Raw genomic sequence first — 25,521 nt, 5'->3', positions numbered from 1 at the left:
AAATAATTTTCAACAATAATTAATTATATTAACAAGGGCAGATGGGTCTAAGGCACACAAACTGCGCAAAAAATTGAGTTGACACTCAAACCAAACCGAAGCTCCGGGCGTCAGCAGGCAACACGCGCCATAAAAGGAAGAGGAAGGGAGATCACTCCGTGGCTCTGTCATCGAGATATGGGTTACGTCACGGTAGGGAGGTAGGGATATTTGAATCTTTTGTTTTTGGGCTACAAAGATAGGTGTAGGTATTGTATATGCATACTAAAGTTATGGTAATTATTACTGAAATGAAAAGCTCTGTTTAGACATTGTTGTATGTTTTTGTTAAATGATACCATGCTGCGATTTTTCCAAATTTTCCCTTAACGCAACACCGATATAAATCAATAATTGCAATTTAATTACCTGAAAAGGCCCCTGCGCCTATGCTACTCACTCCAACAAGCGTCATCAGGATTCCAATGGCCACGGGATAATTCTCTAGTCCAACTAATTCCATTGTCGTTAGTGACAAACAGGTCTCATTGCTTCCAATCGCCATCCCAAAGGAGCACATTAGAAACACATGTTGGTAGTGCGTTGTAGCTTCAAGAAGCCCGATGCTTGCTAAACAACTCAGACTTGTGAAGATCGCGGATATGACAAGAACGTCCATGTGTGGTATGAATATACAAATGCCAGGTACCAATCTACTTACAGTATTTGACACATTCATATACAAATACAGTAACAATGCGTCTTGTTCATCAAAGTTTTTAGTCTTAAGAAATTCCACCATAAAAATCAATGCAGAACCAAAACCAGCAAGTGTCAAAGAAGTCCCAATTACGAAAATGATAAAGATGTAGTTCTTGATAATGGATTTTAGCTGAACAGTTCCCGTGTTTAGTTTCTTGTGTCATTCAAAGACACATGTGTTAGTGATCGTGTCTCTGTTATCCTTTTTGTTAACTTGTTTATGAATCGGTGATGATTCGAATTTGCAAATTTCAACCTTGGGTTGTTTCACACCCACTATTTTAGGTTTGCAAATAGCAAAATAGCATGTCATGTTTCCCATTAGTCCTCCCATTATAAGAAGACACCCTTGCCATCCAAACCTGTCAATCAGCGAGTTCAGCATAAAAGGGATTAGCATTGCTCCACAACCGGATCCGGTACCAATAAATGCTATTGCAGCAAGTTTTGCTTTTCCGTTGAAGTATTCGCCAACAGATGTCAAAGACGATACGAACGCTAGGGAAAATCCGAACCCTGTTAACGACAGAAATAGGATCATGACACATGTTGGTATTGAATAATAGTAATGATTTGGTATGATCTGCCGCCAAGTGGACTTTGACCAGTTGTTGGATTGAATAACAGTGGAATTGAATAAATTAGAAAACAAATTGAGGTAGAATGAACTTAATTGAAAGTGTGAAAACTAGTGGTGTTTAACTACGAATATCACCACAAATGAAAATAAACCGATATCTCTATATGATCACGATGCAAGGTTCAATGAGCAATGGCACTATGGTAATTCAGAGGAAGCACTTACCCTAAACCAATTTGGACTTTTGACTTGCGTACTTATAAATGCTATTTATTCAAATGAGAGAAATGCAATACCAGAGAGCTATACCAAATATCAAAGTTAAACAAATTCAAATTAAGTTTATATCCATTCATCTAAGCAGTCTTTCTGTAGAAATAAAGATTGTAAAGCAAATTTATAAGCAAAATAATATAATTATTTCTATCCAAAAAAACACTGATTTAAAAACGTCTCGTTTATCTAAATTTAAAGATTTATTTCCGTTTAATTTCACGATATCAAGATGAAATCTTCACTGTAATTAGCCTTCGACTACCAGTTGGCCAGTTGTGTGAGTAATATCCGGTTTCCTGTAAGGTAATTATTTATTTCTATGTTATATGATGCGAATTGTAAATGTTCATGTATCTGTCCTGATAAAGGGGCGGTTGACCTCGACAATTTGAAATCAATTCCATTGGCTGCACTGATGCTATTATTATACAGGCTTACATAAGAAACTTTAGGCTATTTAAAATATGGCATGTTGTTACGGCATCCGGGTGAGAAATCGTGTCGGGGTGAGAAATGGTGCCGTAAAGTACGGTGGCTGATATGTGCCATCTCGTTGTTTCGTCTTTTCGCCCCGAAAGGACGACAATTAACAAATCTTAATTCTCGTTGTGTCGTCCCTTCGCCCCGAAAAGACGACATTTAGTAGTTATCCTTAAATCTCGTTTCTTCGTCTTTTCGCCCCGAAAAGACGAAAAGACGACAAGTCAAATGCGAAAAGACGAGAAAAAGGCACGCTAATTAGCGACTTCTTAGTGTCGTCTTTTCGGGGTAGAAATATCGTCCTTTCGTTGTTTTGTCTTTTCGCCCCGACAGGACGACAATTAACAAACCTTAATTCTCATTGTGTCGTTCCTTCGCCCCGACAGGACGACAATTAACAACCCTTAATTCTCGTTGTGTCGTTCATTCGCCCCGACAGGACGCCAATTAACAAACCTTAATTCTCGTAGTATCGTTCCTTCGCCCCGACAGGACGCCAATTAACAAACCTTAATTCTCGTAGTATCGTTCCTTCGCCCCGACAGGACGACAATTAACAAACCTTAATTCTCGTTGTATCGTCCCTTGGCAATACCCAACCCTAATTATAGGGGTATAATTATTTTTTGACTAAAAAATAATCAAGATGGATATCAAGTCGTCATCTTAGATTTTGACAGTTCAAAAACATTATCACAATTTCCCATGAAACAATTTACCTTTCCCTACTCATAGCAGGTTATATAATATTTCTTAAATTGCAGCATAAAACGTCTAACGATTTGCCATTCCTCGGTGCAAAAAAAACCCAAACAATCTTAGATATAGATTCGAAAAAGTGTCCGATGGACATCTTTAGTCTTGAGTATCGTTGATGCCGTTTTGTATGTGAGTACCTTAAAAGATGCCCTGTTGTGGCATATATGTAGGTGTGAAAAAGCGGCATAACCGGTAATGTCGGTTAATTTTTACTGGCAAACTAGCCCAACATAAATAAGGTCAGTCCAAGTAACCAACTTCATGCTGGTTACCGGAAGACAACACAACGAGAATTAAGGTTTGTGAATTGTCGCCCTGTCGGGGCGAAGGGACGATACAACGAGAATTAAGGTTTGTTAATTGTCGTCCTGTCGGGGCGAAAAGACGAAACACCGAAAAGACGATTTTTCTACCCCGAAAAGACGACACTAAGAAGTCGCTAATTAGCGTGCCTTTTTCTCGTCTTTTCGCATGTGACGTGTCGTCTTCGGGGCGAAAAGACGAAGAAACGAGATTTAAGGATAACTACTAATTGTCGTCTTTTCGCCGAAAAGACGACACAACGAGAATTAAGATTTGTTAATTGTGGTCCTTTCGGGGCGAAAAGACGAAACAACGAGATGGCACATATCAGCCACCGTAGTAACGCATGTTGTTAACATCTAAAATATATAAGGACGTTTTTGCTTGTGATATTGTTCCATGGTATATGTTTGAGCTTAGTCAAACATACCATTGTGTTCAATTTTCGAGCAGAATGATCCGACGTTTGATGACTCAAGTGGCTCAGGAAGGCTGCGACAATAGTTTCAATGGTCTCCACGACAGTGGCAACAAGTTCTATTCAGGAAGGGGCCCTATATTTACTCTATCGCTCAGATCGCACAACGCGAATGATGGTAGGCGGGGTGAACGTCTTGATGTGTGATGAAATATTTGCTATGGGTTAGATTTTTGCACAATTAATGCATACTAGCTTCTTCTCAGTTCGTATCAGATCCTTGTCTATTCAAGTTGAATGGTGAAAACTAATATCCTGCTGCTCATAATACAACTAGAATATTTCCCGGGGATTGTATACAGTGAAGGTTTTACCTAGTATATCTGCTATACTGTCTAACAAATGAAAATTTAGTTCAAATGTGACATAATACTCTATGACCCTTAGTGCATTAAAACAATACATAAATCAATATAATGTATTAAAAAATACAGAGCAAGGTCACCGCAATTCATACAAGAAGTATTCCTCTTGAGCAATATTTAAACTATGTAGAAAGATTCCAAACATGTTATGTGTTTTTGTCAAAATGGGGCGTTTATGAATGTATACGTTAATGTATCCCTTTATATATCAGATGAATTAAGGTTAAAATTGATACCCCACCTTATTTATTTTTTTAAATATGTTGTATAGAGACGCAATTTTTATCAATGTCGTTATAATGAACTGTTAGTACACACGGTGACAATGCTGGTTTACTGACCTGAAACAACCCCTACGGAGACGATGAGATAAGGTATACTAGTGGCGAAGAAGGAAGAGGCAAGTCCGAGAAAAGCCAGCAGTCCTCCACACATGCCCATCCTTCTTACTCCATACCTGTTAACACACTGTCCGCAAATAAAACCTAAACAATAAAAATATAGATTGATATTAGGTTGAAAAAAAATGTTGAAAATATTTTATTTGGCTATTGACCAATTCGTATTCTGTTCATACAATTATCAAACATGGCTTCCTACTACGTTTTAAGAACTGAATTGAATTATCTTGGCTCACCATGATGTAAAATTTCTTAATTTACGTTTAAATAATAACGATTTTAATAATGAAATTTAGAACTTTTTCTAAATAATATCAAAGTATATAAACTTTTTATAATAATAATTATAAGTGGCATACATTATAGACTAATATTCTGTTAATGGAAAATTCTGAATCCGTCCTTTGTATAGGTTTATTTTATGTATTTAGATAGATACAGAGAAATTTTGCTAAACATACAAATATGTTAATGGTCAATTGATTCAACCTACGGGTTTACACGTCGCTGTTGATTCTGTGGTCAAGATATCGTTCCGAATAATAATATTTCCGTAGTGTATTTAAATACCAAATCTGTCTCCTTGAATCTACTTAAGTATCTTTTAATGTACAGACCCGTACATGTTCGCTGTTCCATCTGGGACGCAAAAGGTACGGAAGTGCTACGCAAATGGTACGCAAGTGCTACGCAAACGGTACGGAAACGGTACGCAAGTGCTACGCAAACGGTACGCAAGTGTTACGCAAACGGTACGCAAGTGCTACGGATGACGCTTACAAACGGTGATTCGATTGTGGTGACAAGAACGGGTTTACATAAAAAGCGGAAGCATACAGAGTATCTAAAACGAAACGAATTTACCCACAATGCATAGGAAGAAACGTCTGTAAACTGTAGACTACGAGGAGGCACATAAGAATGTTGTAAATTTTGCCATTTCGTTTGCATAATGGATGAGTGTGAAACAACCAGAAATGTCTTGTGATTTATAAAGATAAAGGTCGATCAAATATTGGTAAATGTAATGCATCCATCACAAAAACCTGATGTACGCTAACAGATCAACGCGACACACAGTTATTATAAGTTATGGTCAGAAGTAATTCCACCTGCTTACCGAATAAAAGACTAATTCATATTGACAGTAAGTAAACTGGTTACGTTTACTTTACGAGAAACGTAATAATTGATAAGCCTAATAATACAAAAAAAAACCGAAATAATTTCAGACTCCGGTGTTAAGGATCCAGCACCTCTATTTCTATTTTGTATATCGTCTTTAATACTTCCATACACTTTTAGACTTTTCGTAGGATTTGGGGACCGATAACGTGCTTAATTATTAGTACAAGCAAATGCATGCATCGAAGATTTGAAACGTATACATGTAATACCATGTCTATTCATTAAATTTCATTCACAGATAAACAGTGTTTTTTGATATGCAACTTTTATTTTATCATGAAAATGTAAAATTGTACATGTATATTGTTATGGGGGTTATTATAAATGATTGAGTGCTTGATTATGTAACAACAATTAAATACGAAGTTAATTTAATTACATTTATGATGTGGGTTCAGATTTTATTTAGAATTATTTTTATATGGGGATGTACTTTTACGACGCTTAATCAGACCGGTTTACCATTGCCGATGTAGGGATACACATCACGTGACCAACAATAGCGTCATATCAGCATTTTTTTCTCGAGGCCAAAGGTAAGACGCACATTTCAGCTTTTGTTTACAAAGTTATACTTCAGTGATCTTGTTTCCATTCCGGTTCACACTGCTTGTTATGGCTGTTAAGTTGTCAGTTCTTGGGTATGTTACGTTAGGAGGTTGATGGAAGAAGTGAACAAGCCTTCTAATCATTGGAAAATTTGAACCTGCAAGAGTCCGAGGTTATTGTTGTCTTTCTTGGTAGAGGTGGTGGGACTGTTGACTTTGACGTCCCGGGAGTTTTCCATTTACTTGATTGATAAACAGTCTGATGTAGTGGTATTACAGATCGGGGAGAATGGCGTCAATCGGCAGTAGTCTGACTCTGTCAAGATTGCTGGGAGTATTTTGACAATAACTGAGTGGATGTTGTGCGGTTTCGGGGTCAAACAAGTGTGTATTATGCAAATTCTTGTTCGGCGGGACACTAGGAACATTCCAGTGGATGTGTATAAGGACAGGGTGCGTGCAGTTAATCAGGAGTTGAAGGCCATGGTGGCTGACTGTAGCGATATTCAGTATCACAAACACAGGGGTCTTAAGAATTGTTTTGTTGACATTTTCCGATCAGACGGGGTTCATCTCAATAGGAGGTATGGAATCCCTAAGTATGTCTGTAGTGTGCGGGGTGCAGCGATCAATACATACAGGAAACTCAGGGTTTAACCTAGAAAGTATAGACAGTAACACGGGGCTGAACAATGTTGGTTTCAATTTATCCTGTGTGTCAGTACCCTCAGTATATGATAGCCTGTATATGTGTACGGTAGATATTTATAGCCTGTCATGGCGGTATGCAGTCAATTTGATTTGATTTGATTTCATTTCAGAAAATTGTATTGTACTGATCTTATTTACAAAAGGATTTGGGCAACAGACATAGCCTATATAAGCCCTCTCTTTACAAAACATAACAGTATATACATATCATATAAATGTTACTTTTACAGATGTTTCTTTAAGTATTAAAATAAGAGATTATTTGTACTTTGAATTTGATTTGACAATACGTATTTCAAATATCGCAATTGTTGTAATAGAGATTATTTTACAAAGCTATTTGAGAATCTAATAAAAACGTCTGGTGTCTCTAATGTAATTCTGAACCGTCTCCACAATATCTATATTCATATTTACGTCTCGTGATTGGAAACCATAAATAAAAGTTTGAGTATTGAGTCGAATAGCATCACTCATCGCTGACAGAGAGTTAAGTAATATTAGTCTATGGTTAGTATAAAAAGGACAGTGCAGGACAAAAATGATCACGATCTTCGAAGGGGGATACACAAATATACAAGCAGGGCTATCATTTAGATATGCATTAAATAAATCTGAATTTAAATTACTTGCAGAAATTCTTAACTGACATAATGTTATGTTAATTTTTCTATCACCCTGATATTTACAAATGTTGCTACATATTGGGTGAACATTCCCTTTTCAGAGCTGCAAGAGATGTCATAGTGGGATACAGACAGACTGGATTGTTCCATTTTGACATAAGTTTTGGAAAAGAAATAGAGTTATACATGCGTTCTTGGTACTGGAACGTCAAATAACTTATTGTGTCGAAAGTTGTAATATTCAATGTTATTAAAAAAGGCAGTATCAAGTCTGAGACATGAAATGAGCAATTGTTATTAAAGAATTCAAATAATGCAATATTTTGATGTAAATGTCTTTTTTCACTAAGTGCAACAAAGACAGTCTCTCTATATAAAATGTTATGGCTCGAAACCAGAAATAATGCGTTATGCTTCAAGTTGGATTGACTCTAAGACGTTGCACTCTCTCTGGGAACAGGTAGCCCATACAATATCAGCATATTCGAGGATTGGACGAACATATGATATATATATTGTCTCAAGAGATTTTCTATCAATCTTAAATTTTAACATTCTAAGTATATTCAGTCTCTTATATGCTTTTTCATGAATATAATTTATATGAGTTGACCAGTTGGCATTGCCATTGAAAATAAGACCAAGGTGGTTATGATCAATAACGTTATTAATAACTGCATTATTAAAAAATAGGTTAGGATGCAACGTCTCAGAGTCGACCCGCCTTGAGAAAAGTAGAGCCTCCGTTTCATCCGATTGAAGAGAATATCCCATTTACCAGCCCAGACAGAAATTTTAGTAAATCTTCATTTAGTATGTCAGCAGCTTCCTGTCTGTTTCCCTCTATCAATGCATATAAAGATGTGTCGTCAGCGAAAAGCTTGCCATTAGAGATCCTCCGATATCATTTATGTTCAGTAAAAATAAATATGACCCAAAAACTGACCCCTGTGGTACCCCCGCCTTTAACGTTTTCCAGTTAGATTTAGATTCATCAAAGACCATCCTCTGTCTCCTATCAATTAAATACGAAGAAAACCATTTCAAAATATTACCGCAAAACACATATTGTTTTAATTTGAAAATTAAACCATGTCAGACCCTGTCGAAAGCTTTGCTGATGTCACAAAATAATTCTAGCTTCTTTACCTTTATCCAAGTGCTTTACAAATGCATCATTTATAACTAATATTTAGTAGACAGTTGAATCTTTAGGTAGAAACCCTGATTGATTCTTAGAAACAATACGATATTTTATATGTTTAATAATATATATAATTAAACATATGTTTAAAAGCAATTTTTTCAAGAAGTTTACTAAAAATAGGAGTAACAGAGATTGGTCTATAATTAGATGGGTTACTTCTTGCACCCCTGCACTTGTACACGGGTGTTACATGAGCATTTTTCCATGCAGAAGGGAGAATACCGGAGGAAATTGATTTATTAAAGATTAGTAATAGAGGTCTTACTAGAGATTGAGATACCCCTTTGATAAATTTTGGAGGGATGGAATCAGGGCCTTGGGGTTTATTAATATTGAGTTGGTGAAACTGGTCAATAATGTCCTTTTCTGTAATGTCAAATGTCGAGAAGCTGTGCTCTGGCTGGTTACAGTCGGTGGGTAAACCATTAGCAGTCTTTTCGGTTTCAGATATGGATGAAAAATAATCATTAAAAGATTCAGCTTTGTCGACGGGATGAATTTTGAGTATGCCATACATAACCAAAGGAGAGTCAATTTCACATTTATTTTTAAGATTTATAACAGATTTTGCAACACGCCACCATTTCCCCAGGGGTATGGATTTGTCTATTAGAGAAGATTGTAATTTTAAAAGATATTTTTCTTTGGCCTCACGTATTAATAAAATTACTTCATTCCGAATGGTTTTTAATTTGTTCCAGGAGGCTTGAGTATTGTATAATTTGGATTTAGAATGCTGACGATTTCTTTGTCTTGTTTTTATTCTTATGTCTTTAGTCATCTAAATTTTATCGTTAGGTCTAATAGTTACAGTTTTATGAGGAACAAATTGATCTAAGGCAGTCAGGATTTTGTCAGAAAGAAATAAAATCATGTTTTCAATATCCACATGTAGTTCAAAATCCCAGTCAATTGAGTTTAGATAAGCATTGGCTCCGTCAAAGTCAGTATTATTAAAGTAAAGTAATGTCTTCTTATGTGCACGTTTCTTTAAGGTTTTGAAGTTGAGGTCAGCACTGACAGGACAGTGATCACTGCAGGAAGGAGGATGAACTGTGCTGTTAGTTACAAAGTTTACGTTATTATTTATTATGATATCAAGTGTTGTTGAAGATAAAGGAGTAATCCTGGTAGGTTCAGAGACAGTATTTTCAAAACCATATTTTAATAATAGTCGATAAAAATGAGAGTTTTGATTAAGATTTAACATGTTAACATTCATATCTCCTACCAGGAAAACTTCTTTTAGCAGATCAACAATGCTGTCAAGAATATTGTCAAGTCTATCCCAAAAGCCTACGAGAGTGTTAGGGGGTCTGTATATACAACCAAGAAGAACGGGTTTATTATTAGTGGTTACTTCAATCCATATCAGTTCAAGATCACCTGATTCTAAATCAACTCTGCGTTTAATATTTATGTTATTTTTAGTATAAATAAGTACCCCGCCTCCACCATTATTAGTCCTATCCTTTCTAAAAACATTACCGAAAATTTCGAGAGTGATATCGCTGTCTGAGATGGAATTATTAAGATGGGTTTCGGTAATACAAAGGATATCATATTCAGAAAATTCAGCATCAAGAATGTGGGTTGTGTTCCTTAAAGAACATATATTAATATGGCAGACAGATATATTATTTAGACAGATGTTGGTGTTTTCTTGTGGACACGGTCCAGGGTTCGGATGGATATATATCACCACATACCAATAATATGTAGAGTAGTAGTAAATGAAAATGCAAATTGATATTATAAGACGAATTCAGTGAAACACTAGAGACACGAAGTAATTTGCCATTCACTTCTCCCACCATACCAGGATAAACCACTAGCATGAGAGGTGGATGAGTACTGGTAGAGAAAGTGATGTGAATGACAAAGGAATTCCTAATGTAGAACAATTGGCATTGAGATGAATAAAGATATTGCAAAAAATATTGACTTGTATAACTGTTACTATTCTGAAAACAGGCATGGCATTTGATCAATAAACACAATGTTAAACAAATGTGACAAAACGGCCTATATACACATAAAGACAATTGACATTGCTTTATCATTCAAAGATGTATGTTTGGCATAAAACATCATATATTAGTTCAAGTCAATAAGTTTATCAATATTGGAATCAATTCTCAATCTGATATAGAAAAGAAATTTACTTATAAATGATTTGTATTGAGATTGCTGGCACAGGGATTAAGTCTAGGAACCTTATATATTTTTTCAGAGAGATTATAATAATATTGTGTGCAAAAAAGCAAAAAAACACAAAAAAGCAATATTGAGTGCAAAATTATATAAAAAAAGAAAAGAATTGTAACCAATACGCATAAGTTGTTTTCATCAATAATTTCTAGATTGATGGTTAAATAAAAGAAAAGGAAAAATATAAGTGCTCACTCGAGTCAACGTAACTATATCAGAACTCATCATCACTAAAACTATAGAATTATTACGATGCCAGAACTAAATGCAATAACACCTCCATTTATTGCAATTAAAACACATTCGTCCTGCTCGTGATATAGTGTGCATATCATTATCATAGGTATCAAAGTCATCTTTTTAATAGAATTATATTTTCTAAGTACCAAGAACACTCTAGGGTGTGTAAACCTTGTTTTTTTATATAGTATTTCATATCACCACTGATTACAAATAAATGATTGTATTGGATCTGGTAAAATATATAGCTCTGTGTTCATGCTAATAAACATATTCTCGTTTTGCATTACTGCTTATAATATTTACATAAAATAAATCATGGTATACATATGTATCATTATTTTCATTAAGAGGAGCTATATAGAATAATGCGAAAACAGTTACTCAAAAAAACAGAGAAGTCACATTAAGAAAAAGCTATAGTACTTATAGAAAGGAAATGGGACTATGGTCCCAGAAACCCTAGAAAAAAACAAATGTATAGATAGATAGAGATCGTATAGGAATATTTGCTACTACAGGGTGAGTCAAGCAGGCCCATAGCTGGTGCACGGACGAGAAAAAAGACGTGCCCGCAACACCACACACCTCACAGGGTCGCGTCACTCTATGGGACCGTATACTACTGTAGGCTTTTGTAATAAAACCAGTTGTAAATTCAATCGTATCTGCAAAATATGTGGGGGCTATCATTCCTTTCGGAAATGCTCAAAATTAGGGTCCAATTCACAAACATCAGTGTCCTCCAGCAACAGCTCAGGAAAGTCTAACATTGCAGCTAAAGGCACAAAAACCAATCAGGCAAATTAGCACAATTACACTTGTGAAATTTGACAGATTATTTCTGTTTTTGACGGGGTATGACAAGGATGCCATTCATTGTTTAGCAAAGGGTTTTTCAGAAGGGTTTTCATTAAAATTCAGGGGACAAAGGGCGTACAGAGAAAGTAAAAATTAAATTTGGGCTACTGCAAATCCAAAAATACTGTTAGAGCAAATGGATAAGGAAATTGCTCTGAATAGGATAGCAGGTCCCTTTTCGAGCCCACCATTTGTCAATATGCAAATTTCCCCATTAGGACTTGTTCCAAAGAAGGAACCGGGTGAATATACTCATTCACCACCGATCGTTTCCAGAAGGGGAATAAAAAAATGACGGCATAAATGCCTCAGATAAATCCGTTCAATACGAAACCATTGACGATGCTATTTTTTAAATCAACATTTTCGGCCAAGGAGCCTTGCTCGCTAAAACAGACTTGGAGACTGCATTTAGAATGCTGGCAGTTAGGTCCATTCTATTTGAATTGCTGGGAATGAAAATAGGGGGAAAATATTTGTATGATAAATGTCTTCAAAGTTTTGGACAGAGAGAGCAATCTTTTCAAGCGGCAGGTAAAGGAAACCTTCTTGATACGTCGCAGTGGGCCAGTTCTAAATCGAGACGAAGGGGCTCAAAGACTCTCGCACATCTATGACCAAGTGTTAACAAAGCGTAGCTGAATTGAGTCATTTCAGTACATATATAACAACTATTGTACATACGTTTCAAGCGTAGCCGAAATCCACATCGATTGTATGGACAATGTATGGGGGTGCCCATAAAACATGAGAAACCAGTGCAACCTACCACATGTATTACTTTTTTGAGGATAGAACTAGATACACGTGCAATGGTAGCTATATTACCACGGGAAAAGGTGGAAAAGATATCGATAGCTCTGGCTGATTTCATGCAACGACATAAAGTCACGCTACAAGAACTTCAATCTTTGATAGGATTATTAAATTTTGCTTGTCGGGTTGTGGTCCCAGGCAGAATTTGATTGCGAAGGCTGATAGACTTGACAAAAGGTCTGACCAAACCCTACCATCATGTTAGACTCAACAAGGAGGCTAAAGCTGATTTGAACGTTTTGTCCATTTTTATTTAACATTTCAATAACTCTACCATGTTTTTACCCAATCATTGCGAAACTAACGAAAGGCTACAAATGTTCACGGACGCAAGCAATCTGGGTGTTGGGGCACTTCTAGAATTGCAATGGTTCTATCGCGAATGGAACAGCGAGTTGCAGCAGCATCATATCAATATTAAAGACCTATTTCCAATCACCGTGGCACTTGAACTTTGGGGTATTCGGTTAAGAAACAAGTCAATCGTATTATTGTCTGATAATGAAACCGTAGTAGCAATACTTAATAAGCTAACCTCACCAAACCCTCACATCATGATTTTAATGCGTAGATTAGTCACAGCATCATTGTGTTTTAATATTCGCTTTCGGGCTAAACATTCCGGGAAAAGAAAACGTCATTGCTGATGCCCTGTTTCGTTGACAGATTCAGGATTTTCGGAACATGGCCCCTCATATGGACAGACTGCCCACGCAGATTCCAGACAGACTCTTACTCATTTAAATGATAAGGTTCTCCAGCTCGTAAATTTAACATTTGCACCTAACTCAAGGAAAATGTATCATAGGGTCTTTGTCACACTTGTACATTTTATGCAGTCAGTACTGCACAAGGAATGTCACCTGCCCATAGATACTAATACCATAATGCTGTTCATTGCTCACTTGTCGGAACAAAATTTGGCCCCATCCACAATTACAAGTTATATGTCAGCTATTGCATACGTACATAAAAATTGAAATTACCCAGACGCGACACAATTGTTAATGGTGAAACAAATGCTCGTTGGTCTGCAGAAGACTGGGAGTAAACCTGACTTCAGAAAATCCATTACCAAGCATATATTACACCTTTTGCTAGGGGCATTGACCAAAGTATGCAGTTTATATTATGACAAATTATTGTTTCAGTCTATGTTTTTGTTAGCTTTCCACGCATTTTTACGGGTAGGAGAGATTGCAAACAACGGAAGGAATGAAAACATTCTCCAGTTGTCTAACATTAAATTTTTCCGTCAGGGGACTGTTTATCCATCACGCTTAGAAATAACATTTTACTCTTATAAAGGGCATTACAATACCTTTCCAGTCACATTATCCTTGAATAAACAGCGGGACAAGTCAATGTGTCCAGTTCAAAGCTTAATGTTCTCAAGATTAGGGGCTAAAAGGAAGGTCAAATTTCTATATTTCCGGATAAAAAGGCTGTTTCCTATCAGTATTTCAATAATACTTTGAAGAATGCCTTGGTGGTGGCAGGTTACAAGTGTGATGCCTATAGGAGTCATAGTTTTAGAATAGGAGCAGCAACTTCCGCGGACAGTCAGGGTGTTTCAGAGGCAGACGTTCAGGCTATGGTCAGGTGGCATTCAAATGCTTTTAAAAAAATTGAAGCGTGAGTGAATTATAAGGTTGCTTTGAATGCATGGCATTCTTGCAGCACTTGGTTTAGATTCTGTTATGGTAACGTTTTTGGTCTGAGCGTTAAGCGAATGTTTATTTTTGTAAATGCGTAGCAACATTGAATGCATGGCATTCCTGCTGGTCAGCAGTTTATTGTAAAGATTTTGCAATTAAACTGATACCTTTTGGTTGTGTTTAAATTGTATTCCTAGTTGCATTGGATGCATGGCTTCCCTGCTTTATAGGATGGTTATCACGCATGGTCTGTATATTCAATGGTCGATATATATCTCCTAATTGCATTGGATGCTTGGCACCCCTGCATGGCAGGAAGATTATTTGATGTGCATGTAATAAACGAGCTGGTGTACCTGTATCTGTATTATTATTTCTTTATATTCGGGCATGCAAGTGGACAATAACAACAACACGAGGTAGTCATGTGCCTCAAGTGCTAGTGTTCATTGGATTCCTTCTGGATAGTCAGCAGCTGTCACAAATAGGACAATTTGTGTGTTCAGTTGTTCCCTCATTCACTAGAGACTTTGTATACGGTGTCAGAGGCGACGGGCTAAAACATACTTTGTGAAACTTTTGAGTTCATATTAATGTCATCATTTATGTTATTAAACACGTACGGTAAATATATGTATATTGCAATAAAATTTGACGAGTATTTGTATGTGTGGTATAATCCTATACCAGGCGTAGACAAGTCATACAGCTGCGGGTGGGAGTTGGCTGCATTTTAATTCTTATTCAGACCATAGTCCCATTTCCTTTAATATTACTTCTAGTCAACTCATTTTCACAAATGATGCGGATATTGTTACAGAGAGTGCTACTTCCGGTAGAGGAACTAGTGTGTCAGTTGAATGGAAAGATGAAAATGTACATTTGATTTTAAACAAATTACAAGAGTGTAGTGAGATGATTAATGAAGAAATGGATGTGGATTTTGATAGTCAATCTGAAGTCAATGAATGTGTGAATGTACTTTACTGTATTGTAAATGTAGAGGGAACTCTGTTCGAAACTCGGTAGATGGACGCCGTGTTAAAGTGACAAACCATGGATTACCCCATAGTGTAAAAATCTTTACATGGAATATAGAAAATCATTAAAGAATTCTAATCGTGACAAGTCTGATCAGAACCACCGTGTATTGGTTACTGCCAAACGTAATTATAAAAAAAAGAATATAAATTGAAAAGGCAGTATAAGTGACATAAAGAAAATATGTTAGATTTCTTAAAAAAAATCTAATCCCCGGCAATTTTATAAGTTATTTAAGAAAAAGACACCGAACAGAGTTAAATCTACATTGTGCATTGAGGACTTTTACTCTCGTTTTAGAGATCTTATGGGTGTTAGTAGCGACGGGGATACAGATGTACCAGATGTTAATTTAAATCTCGTATACGAGGATCTTGACATAAAGCTATTGATAATTTGAGGACGAATAAAAGCTGTAGTGAGGATTTGATAATTAATGAAATTTTCATTCGTGGGAAAGAATGTTCAATGCTATTTTCAGATCTGGGTTTTTCCCAGAATCTTTGTCGCAATCTTGTATAGTCCAATTTTTAAGAAAGGTTGTGTCAATGATTCAAATAATGATCGTGGAGTATCTTTAGTCAGTTGTTTTGGTAAACTATTTACTAGTATTTTAAATAACAGAATTATGGAATGGAAAAAAACCCACTGTATTTTGACAGTTGCTCAGTTTGGATTTAGAAGGGGAAGGTGAACGACCGACGCCATATTTGTTTTACAAACCGTCATTAATAAGAAATAAAAAATTAAGGATAGACTTTATTGTTGTTTCGTAGATTTTCGAAAAGCATTTTAGTTCATTGACAGAGGCACATTATGGAGTAAATTGATAAGATATGGAATTCGAGGATAATTTTTTAAAAATTATATTTTCCTTGTATGAAAATATAAAATCATGCGTGAAATTTAACGGCCAGCTGAGCGACCGATTCCCAAACAAATCCGGTCTCTTACAAGGGAAAATGTTGTCACCTGTACTCTTTTCCTTGTATGTAAATGATTTTTGAACTAATTTTATTAATGACAATTCTCCCAGTATTGATTTACAAATGCTTAATCTTTTCCTATTAATGTATGCTGATGATATGGTTTTGTTTGCAAATACTCCAGAAGGTCTGCCAAGTATGTTAGACTCCCTACAGGAATACAGTAGAACTTGGAATTTGGAGGTTAATGCTGATAAAACTAAAACTGTTGTTTTTTGAAACGGGGGCAATATAAGAAATAATGAATCCTGGATATATAATAACTATACTGCAGAAATTTTCATAAAGCCCCGGATGTAGAAAATGTTCATTTAAACTTTTGTTAAAAAAATATTAAAGGTACGAAAAACTACAGGTAATGATTTAATATACTGTGAGTTGGGAAGGTTACCTTTGTTTGAAAGTAGAAAATTAAGAGTGTTTAATTATTGGTTGAAATTAAAGCAGACGGATAATTTGATTTTGAAAACATATTACGATGAGTGTGTGAGTGAGAATGATTTGTGGGTAAGAAATATTGAGACTGAGTTAGCAACCTTAGGACTTAATTACATGTTTGACTCTTTATTACCATATAATGTTTCTTTTAAAATAATAGAACAGAGACTGGTAGATACTTCCAAACAAAGCATATTGTCAAAAGTAACGGCTTCTCCTAAAGGGGTTTTATATCAACACTTAATTCATGTTAGAATGACTATAGAATAGATAGTCATAGTATTCAATTTTATTTAAGTAAACCTATTGAAAATAAATACAAACAAATGTTAACTAAGTTTAGGATATCGTCTCATAAATTAAATATAGAAATTGGAAGACATCATAACGTCACGCGCAGAAACAGGATTTGTAACAAATGTAATTTGAGAGATATAGAAGACGAGTTTCATTTTAATTTGATTTGTCCATTTTATATCGATCTCAGGCACAGATTAATCAAACAATATTATTACAGAAAACCCTCGATTTTTAAATTAATACAACTACTTAGTATGAATAATGTTAGAGAGCTATCCAATTTAGGAAAATATTTATATTAAGCATTTAAGAGGCGTTAATTTAAGGTTTATGTACTGTGGTGTTTCATAATTGTAATTGTTAATTAAGTATTGTTATATAAACATTATTGAAAGGTGTTTTATGTATGCTGTGATGTCACTCTCCTGTCTATTCTAATTAGGGGATAGTATGTTGTTTTGAGTGGCTATACTGGCGATTAGAAAATGAAATTTGTGTTTGAACTCGAGACCGATAGGTCGAGAGTTTAAACCAAATTTCATGTTCTAATCGCCAGTACAGACACAAAAAACAACGTACTATCCCCATTCTAACACACCTTAACAAATATACTACGCTAATATGTTTAGAAACATTGTATTTCCTTGTACATAAGTACTTTGTGACCTTAACTGGCGACGTGTCATTTTGCAGCGGACTGTCCAATCGGAAAGAAGCTTTCAAAAGTCGTCATTTAGCCCAGCCCATACTGGCGAGAGCTCGATCTGTATGTTGAGACTGTTGACGAGGCGGAATATTTGGATTGTTCGTGAACGCCCTGTTACCAAAGTTTATATGACACATTCGGATTAATATTGAACAAGTTCTTATATTTCCATGTCAGTATGTATACCAATTGGTGCTTATCGACAAAATCGGTGATTATTTGAATAGATTTATGAAGAGTTTTGTGTAAATGCATACGACACATGTGAAATGTTTGATTTTATTTCGGATCTAAATAGATGCCTTTACACGGATGGAACGAACGTTTCAGTAATAAATGGAGGTGAGAACAAGGAATGCGTTCTTTTTACTTTTTAATTCATTCAACAAATGCATTTCATCGGTCGTTTCTGTTCTGTTGCCTACTAGCCTTATCAGCGGGATTTCGCTATGAGGCGATCTTGACGCCATATTGTTTTGGTTAGAAACGGGGCGTGGTTTAAGTGCGATTGGAGGAGCTTAACACGATTGACCATGATTCTATCGCAGATTAGAACATGGTCCGTATCCAATCAAAACACGCGTTGCAAACGAATCGTGCTATATTTAGGGGATAGTACGTTGTTTTGAGTGGCTATACTGGCGATTAGAACATGAAATTTGGGTTTGAACTCGAGACCGATAGGTCGAGAGTTTAAACCAAATTTCATGTTCTAATCGCCAGTATAGACACGAACAACAACGTACTATCCCCATTCGAACACACCTTAACACATATACATGTACTACGCTAATATGTTTAGTAACATTGTATTTCCTTGTACAAAAGTACGTATTAAAATACTTTGTGACCTGAACTGGCGACGTGTCAATCTGCAGCGGACTGACCAATCGGAAAGAAGCTTTCAAAAGTCGGTCATTTGGCCCCGCCCATACTGCCGAGCGCTCGATCTGTAGGCCCCCTATGTTGACGAGGCGGAATATTTGGATTGTTCGTGAACGTCCTGTTACCGAAGTTTATACGACACATTTGGATTGATATTGACCAAGTTCTTACATTTCCATGTCAGTATGCATACTAATCTGTGCTTATCGACAAAATCGGCGATTATTTGTATAGATTTGTGAAGAGTTTTATGTAAATGCATACGACACATGTGAAATGTTTCATTTGATTTGGGATCTAAATATATGCCTTCACACGGATGGAATGAACGTTTCAGTAATAAATGGAGGTAAGACTAAGGAATGAGTACTTTTTACTTTTTAATTCATTCAACAAATACATTTCATCGGTCGTTTACTTTCTGTTCTGTTGCCTGCTAGCCTTATCAGCGGGATTCCGCTAAGAGGTGAGCTTGACGCCATATTTTTTTGGTTTGAAACGGGGCGTGGCTTAAGTGCGATGGGAGGAGCTTAACACGATTGATCATGATTCTAATGCAGATTAGAACATGGTCCGTATCCAATCAAAACACGCGTTGCAAACGAATCGTGTTAGAATAACTTATACACAATCTTACTTTCATAGCAGTTATTCCATAAATACCCTAATCCTAACTCATTCAATTCCGATTTTTTTATTTATAATTTAATCATCATTATCTAATATTATCTGGTCATAACATGTTTTCAATATACGATTGTCTGTTTTTCAGTATTTCTATATTATCATTTTCCGAACAATATACATTGGAAGTCTACCTTATTCGTAATATACAAGGTCATTACATGTATTTTTTCCCACACCTGGTGTTTTTTTACAGAAGCTATAGACAACAAGGGAGCACACTCTTTTTTCTCAGGAACACAGTTTTAACCCTCCTTGATACAAAATAGATTTCTAAGATTTCACATGATGACAATGATGACAATAAAGTTATCTTCATAATGATTTTCTTTTAATGATTACTGAAAGATATGATCATTTTCAATAGTCTGATATTGAAAAATTTGTTACGTATTAAGGTTGGTATTCAACCTTTGCTCGCTGATAACAGAACTCATGATAGATTATTAAACAAAAAGGTAGATTAGTTTTAAAAGAAATCATCTCAGTTAGAAGTTGAATATCTTAATAAGGGACACGATTTCTTTTGCATTAAATTAGGAATTCCAAGTAAAATATTTGATTGATTGATAGGTTTTTCGTCCACTTCACTACCGAGTAGTTCGGTTATCCAGCAGACGACAAAAAGTAAAATATTAGTTTACCTTGGTAAAGGCACTGATGTGAAATGAAATTGTGCCTTGGACTGTCATTTCCTGACCGAGGGACAACCAAAGTATCTTACCTGTAGGTTTTTACCTCGAACTGATTTACCTTTATACAGCTGTACGTGGTGGATAGACAATGAACTGGATTTATTGACATGGAATTAATTGCCTTGAAATCTCAGAATGTGACCTTGTACAGCACGTCAGAATCCAATTTGACCACAGTTGAATGGTCAATGTATTATCACGGTTTGTTCTCCTTTCTCCAACTTTTTTCTGATTAAAGGAATTATTTAAACACTGGAAAATAATAGAGATGTCATTATAGTCTGTTCTGGTATAGTACAGGTAGATTATTTACCTGTATTTACCTGTTCACCAATAGGAAATATTGTGTTAGTTATAGGAATATTTAAGAAATATATTTCCTGATTTTCGTAATATTTACTGGAATTATGAATAAATATATACAAGATTCCAGTTATTACTTAATAAAAACACATCAAAATACATTAACTGAAAACCTGCTTTTATTAATTTCATAAATCAATTTGATACATGTTTACTATACATTTACATGTATTTTATGTATATATTTCATAAAATAGAACTAAATTTAGCAAGCAATTTATGACAAATATAACCAGTAAAGACAGAGATCACGGATTACATTATTAAATATGCAAAAACAGATCCAAAGCTGGGAATGAAAATAAATAAAACGAATTAATTACATGTACCCATGGAATACTCAGCACTGGTTGATCAAATCAATCATATTCATAAAATGCACACGCACAAAGATACATGATATAAAACTAATATGATAGCACTAACTTACCAAGGTGAAATATTAGAAAGTCAATAAAAAGACGCGGATTGTTCCACTTTCTTCTTCAGTTTTCTGTGCCATCCCTCTATGTGGTTGGTTGTTCTGGGTCCCTCGGTCTCAAAGTGGTTCCAGAGCTGTTGATCTTGGTCAATCCACTGTGCAGTCAGACCTAAAGTAAAGTTAATTTAGGTCTATGCACTGTGTTACAACGTAATCTGTAAATGGAGTGGTGTCCTGTGGTACATCAGCATCGTCTGTAAATGGAGTGGTGTCCTGTGGTACATCAGCATCGTCTGTAAATGGAGTGGTGTCCTGTGGTACATCAGCATCGTCTGTAAATGGAGTGGTGTCCTGTGGTACATCAGCATCGTCTGTAAATGGAGTGGTGTCCTGTGGTACATCAGCATCGTCTGTAAATGGAGTGGTGTCCTGTGGTACATCAGCATCGTCTGTAAATGGAGTGGTGTCCTGTGGTACATCAGCATCGTCTGTAAATGGAGTGGTGTCCTGTGGTACATCAGCATCGTCTGTAAATGGAGTGGTGTCCTGTGGTACATCAGCATCGTCTGTAAATGGAGTGGTGTCCTGTGGTACATCTATGTCCTCTGCTGAAACTGAGTCGGGCACATGTAAAACGTTCCATCACAGAAGTGAGTGTCGGCGTCAGGTGTTAAGATTCATTATTATCAACTAGAAATATCAGTGGACCCAATCCATATGGGTTTATCAAATAGAAATTAAACTAATGATTATGTTTTAGGGGAAAATAATCAAATTAGTGGTACTAAGTTATTAATAATTACACTGAAGACGCATTTATTGGTTAAAAAAAGATTCTCTGAAAATAATGCTCCAATATGAATTTACTTCACCCTAAATTAAATCAATCTAAATTTGAATTTAAGAAAAATACATTAATCAAAGCATTAGCATCTAAATATATACTATTAAGTATATAAAATATATAAAATATTTGTGGATTTCGCGTTATAGTTTTGTATGATCTAGCTGATGAAAATGGTATATGATATGGCTAAAAAGGATGAAAATAGACTATATACAATCTGTATATATGTATATGACAGTACTATATATATACATGTTACAGATAATGTGGGAGAACACAGGTAAAAACAGGTAAAATATACATGAAACAGACTATAACTGCTATCACAACATTACTGCCTTTATGTGTTTTTTAAAAAGTGGGAGAAAGGAGAATATCTCAGGTATAGATATCATATTGAAAGAAAAGTATCTGTCAGCGGGTGGTCATGCTGCCCTAACAATCTTTTTAGCAGTCACTAAAGTTGGTTAACCTTTGACAAGGGACAGGTCATTACCACATGGCCATCTGTATGCCTGTTATTTAAATTACACCTTAGCTGCTGGTGTGGGGAACACACAGTAGGCCCATGGGAGGGGGGCTGTTACGTCCATGTATGTGTAAACTGATATTTTTGTGTGTTTTCTTCTTTAGACTATTATGATAGTTGGAATAATTTTCACGTAATGCGGTTTATAATGATTTTTATCAATAATTCGTTTCGACAAATATATATTCCGTAAAATTTTCGACCAAACGCAAGTGTTACGGAAACGATACGGAAGAGCTACGGAAACGCTACGCAAGTGCTATGATAATAGTAGGGAAGTGCTATGGAAATGCTACGCAAGTGATACGCAAACGGAACGGAAATACTACGAAAACGGTACGCTGAAAGTGGAACAGCGAACGTGTACGGGTCTGTATGTACCCTTCAAAAAAGCTGGAGGGTATCGAAAATTCAGTTCCTAAATATAACGAAACGGGAGGTAGCTGGTAAGTAATTACTGTCATAAACTGTAGTATTAATGTTGCTAAGGCCAACAGAGTGGCATAAAATAGCTAAATGTCCATAGATGTATTGCCACAAAGTTATCCAAAGATATCTTAACGCACTGACGTTGTCCCACTATACCATTCTACGTCCTCTCATCACAGATGTGCGTCTTACATATTAGAACCTGCAAAGGGATGGTATACCAGTCCTCACATACACCTTGCATTATCAACTGAATAATATGACATGAGTCCACATATTCCCTGGGAAATGTACATTTAACAGACAAATATTATACATTTGAAAAGCTCAACTGTTAATGGTTTAAACTGAACATTTTCATTGCATTTTTGAATTATTTTATTCTTTCAACAAAAAGCACAAAAAACACTACCGCTGAAATTGACCAGTTTATAATAATACATTTTTTTAAATGAAAGTGATGGTAACAATTCTTACCTGCAATATCCATCATACCAGTTGTTACCGATTGGACTAGCGCAGTTTGTGCTTTACCTTTCCCAAAAGCACGTAGGAATTCCACATTTAATACTGACATATTGAAAGGGAAACCAGCACATAGAAACATGTTCAGGAAATTCACAACTAACACAATCCACTTTCTATCTATCATGCAACCTTCCGACGACATTGTACTGTTTACCTCAATTCATTTGATATGTACTGCACAAACCACTGCACAAACTCAATATACACACCCGTATAACGGTACACCCAGCGTATTCAATGTTATCACATGATAAAATCTAGGGCATTTATTGGCTGTCTTCCATTGCGCATTTTTTAAAAAGTATTTAAATTAAGTTGAGGGTTTGGCTTTTGTCACTATATTCACTGAAGGCCAATACAGGTAGGCAGGTACTAGTCAGTCAGACACGTCAGTTAAATGAAATCAACGATTCAAAATTGTCAGCATGTCTAATGCCATTAAATATTTTTTTATTATCAAATTTTTGCAGGTGAAATATCGGATTTTATCCCCTACCCAGCACGTGTTATCATACTCTAAGGTCATTGGGTATTTGTACAAACCGTTGTATATTTTTTGCGATATATGATATTATTTTATTAAGCAATAGGCAAAAGTGCCTTTGTGCATTACATAATAACAATCCACATAGGTGGTACAGGTGGAGTGGAACATGAACATGGACAAAGAAATTTATTTGTAATTGGTATAATACACATACATGCAGCGACAGGTCCGAGGACTTGTTTTCAAACTACCCATATTTAGGCAACCAGATATCCATTATCACGTGTTTCATAGCAATCGAGAAAGTACATATTGTTTGTATAATGTTAAAAGTGTGTACCTAAAAACCGTTGTGTTACATATGTGATCAATGGGAGATACCTCTCGATGTCATTAACCAATGCTACACAGTGGTTAGATGTATACATATTTAACGAATTGAGTATGTGCGTAACAAAAATACAGAATTTAGGATAAAGTTGCCAGAAACACGTACAGAATAAATACCCACTCGCCCAGAGTTAATTATTAAAAAGAATATAATTTCTGATCTCGTTTGCCTTGAAAACATGAATTGCTAGATTTCTTACAATTGCAACATTAGATGATGTAATTAAATCCACAAATCTTTCCCTAGTATAGTATCTTCTTGGAATGAACTGTGTCCTTACCTCAGAAAACTGATTACATTCAATGATAAAATGATACTCGTCTTCAAAAACATCACAAAATATACATTTTCTCATCTCGTATGGTATTACCAATATGTCTATGCCATCGCCCTACCTCTACACTGAGGCGGTGTGATGATACTCTTAGCCTTGTCAATGCTATTCTAAATTTATTTACATTTACGATATCCAGAAACTCTTTATATTCGAAAAATGTCACCCAATTGTACGTTAAACCTAGCTCGAGACGCCTCAGCTAGCTCAGCATTCCAGTTTTGGACAAAAACATCACTCACTCTTGTTTTAAACAGACACATCAACATATTTATACTGCCAACAGCCTGCAGATTCCAGACATAACCGAAACCATGTGTAAAAAGCACGGTTTTTACTAAGCTTGCCCAATTATTAACATTGTGCATCTCACATTGATCATATAAAACACTATAAACAGATTATACTAAATTATTTGCATTTCCACATACAATTTTTAGCCAGTACTTAATAATTCTACTATATCTCAAGAACTTTAAAGGCATTCTACCGAGTTCCCCATACACAAAATTATTCTGCGTTGTTGATTTAACTCCCAATAACCTTTTACAAAACTTCAGATGTAATCTCTCAATAGCTATAGCAGTATAAAAACCCCACACTTCACATCCATAACATAAAACGGGACTGACAAGTTTATCAAATAAAGTACACATATGCTTTGGAGTCAATTCAACAAACTTTCTTGTCCATTTTTCTAATTGAAATAATGCCTTGGAGCCTTGTTCCGCTAATGTCTTTTGAGTTTCAGAAAAAGCACCTCCCGTTGTGAATACAACACCTAAGTACGAATACTTGCTGACCACCACAATCTCTTGGTTACCAAGAAAAAATGTAAAGCTTCACTTAGCCTTCCTCCCCTACGAAACACCATGGTTGTAGTTTTACCCACATTTACTTTCATTTTCCATCTCTCACAGTAAGCATACAAAACATCTAAACCTTTTTGCAAACCAGAAGCAGTATCTGAGAGTATTGTGATATCATCTGCATACAAAAGAAGGAAAA

At 35.7% G+C, this 25,521-nt stretch overlaps 1 protein-coding gene across 1 annotated transcript; it reads right to left on the bottom strand.

Annotated features, from left to right (window-relative positions):
• Positions 1–901: 901 nt before the first annotated feature.
• Positions 902–23,485, bottom strand: LOC110464854 (monocarboxylate transporter 9-like). Its single transcript, XM_021520300.1, has 3 exons — positions 23,251–23,485; positions 4,324–4,467; positions 902–1,257 (listed from the first exon to the last, which is right to left on the bottom strand). The coding sequence occupies exons 1-3, from the start codon at positions 23,441–23,443 to the stop codon at positions 902–904; spliced, it is 693 nt and encodes a 230-aa protein (XP_021375975.1). The 5' UTR covers positions 23,444–23,485.
• Positions 23,486–25,521: the final 2,036 nt, after the last annotated feature.

This window comes from Mizuhopecten yessoensis, unplaced genomic scaffold (genome assembly GCF_002113885.1).
Source record: "Mizuhopecten yessoensis strain PY_sf001 unplaced genomic scaffold, ASM211388v2 scaffold11039, whole genome shotgun sequence".
Classification (NCBI taxonomy): Eukaryota; Metazoa; Mollusca; class Bivalvia; order Pectinida; family Pectinidae; genus Mizuhopecten; species Mizuhopecten yessoensis.
The sequence above is the reverse complement of the archived record's forward strand: the minus strand, read 5'-3'. Positions and strand labels throughout refer to the sequence as shown.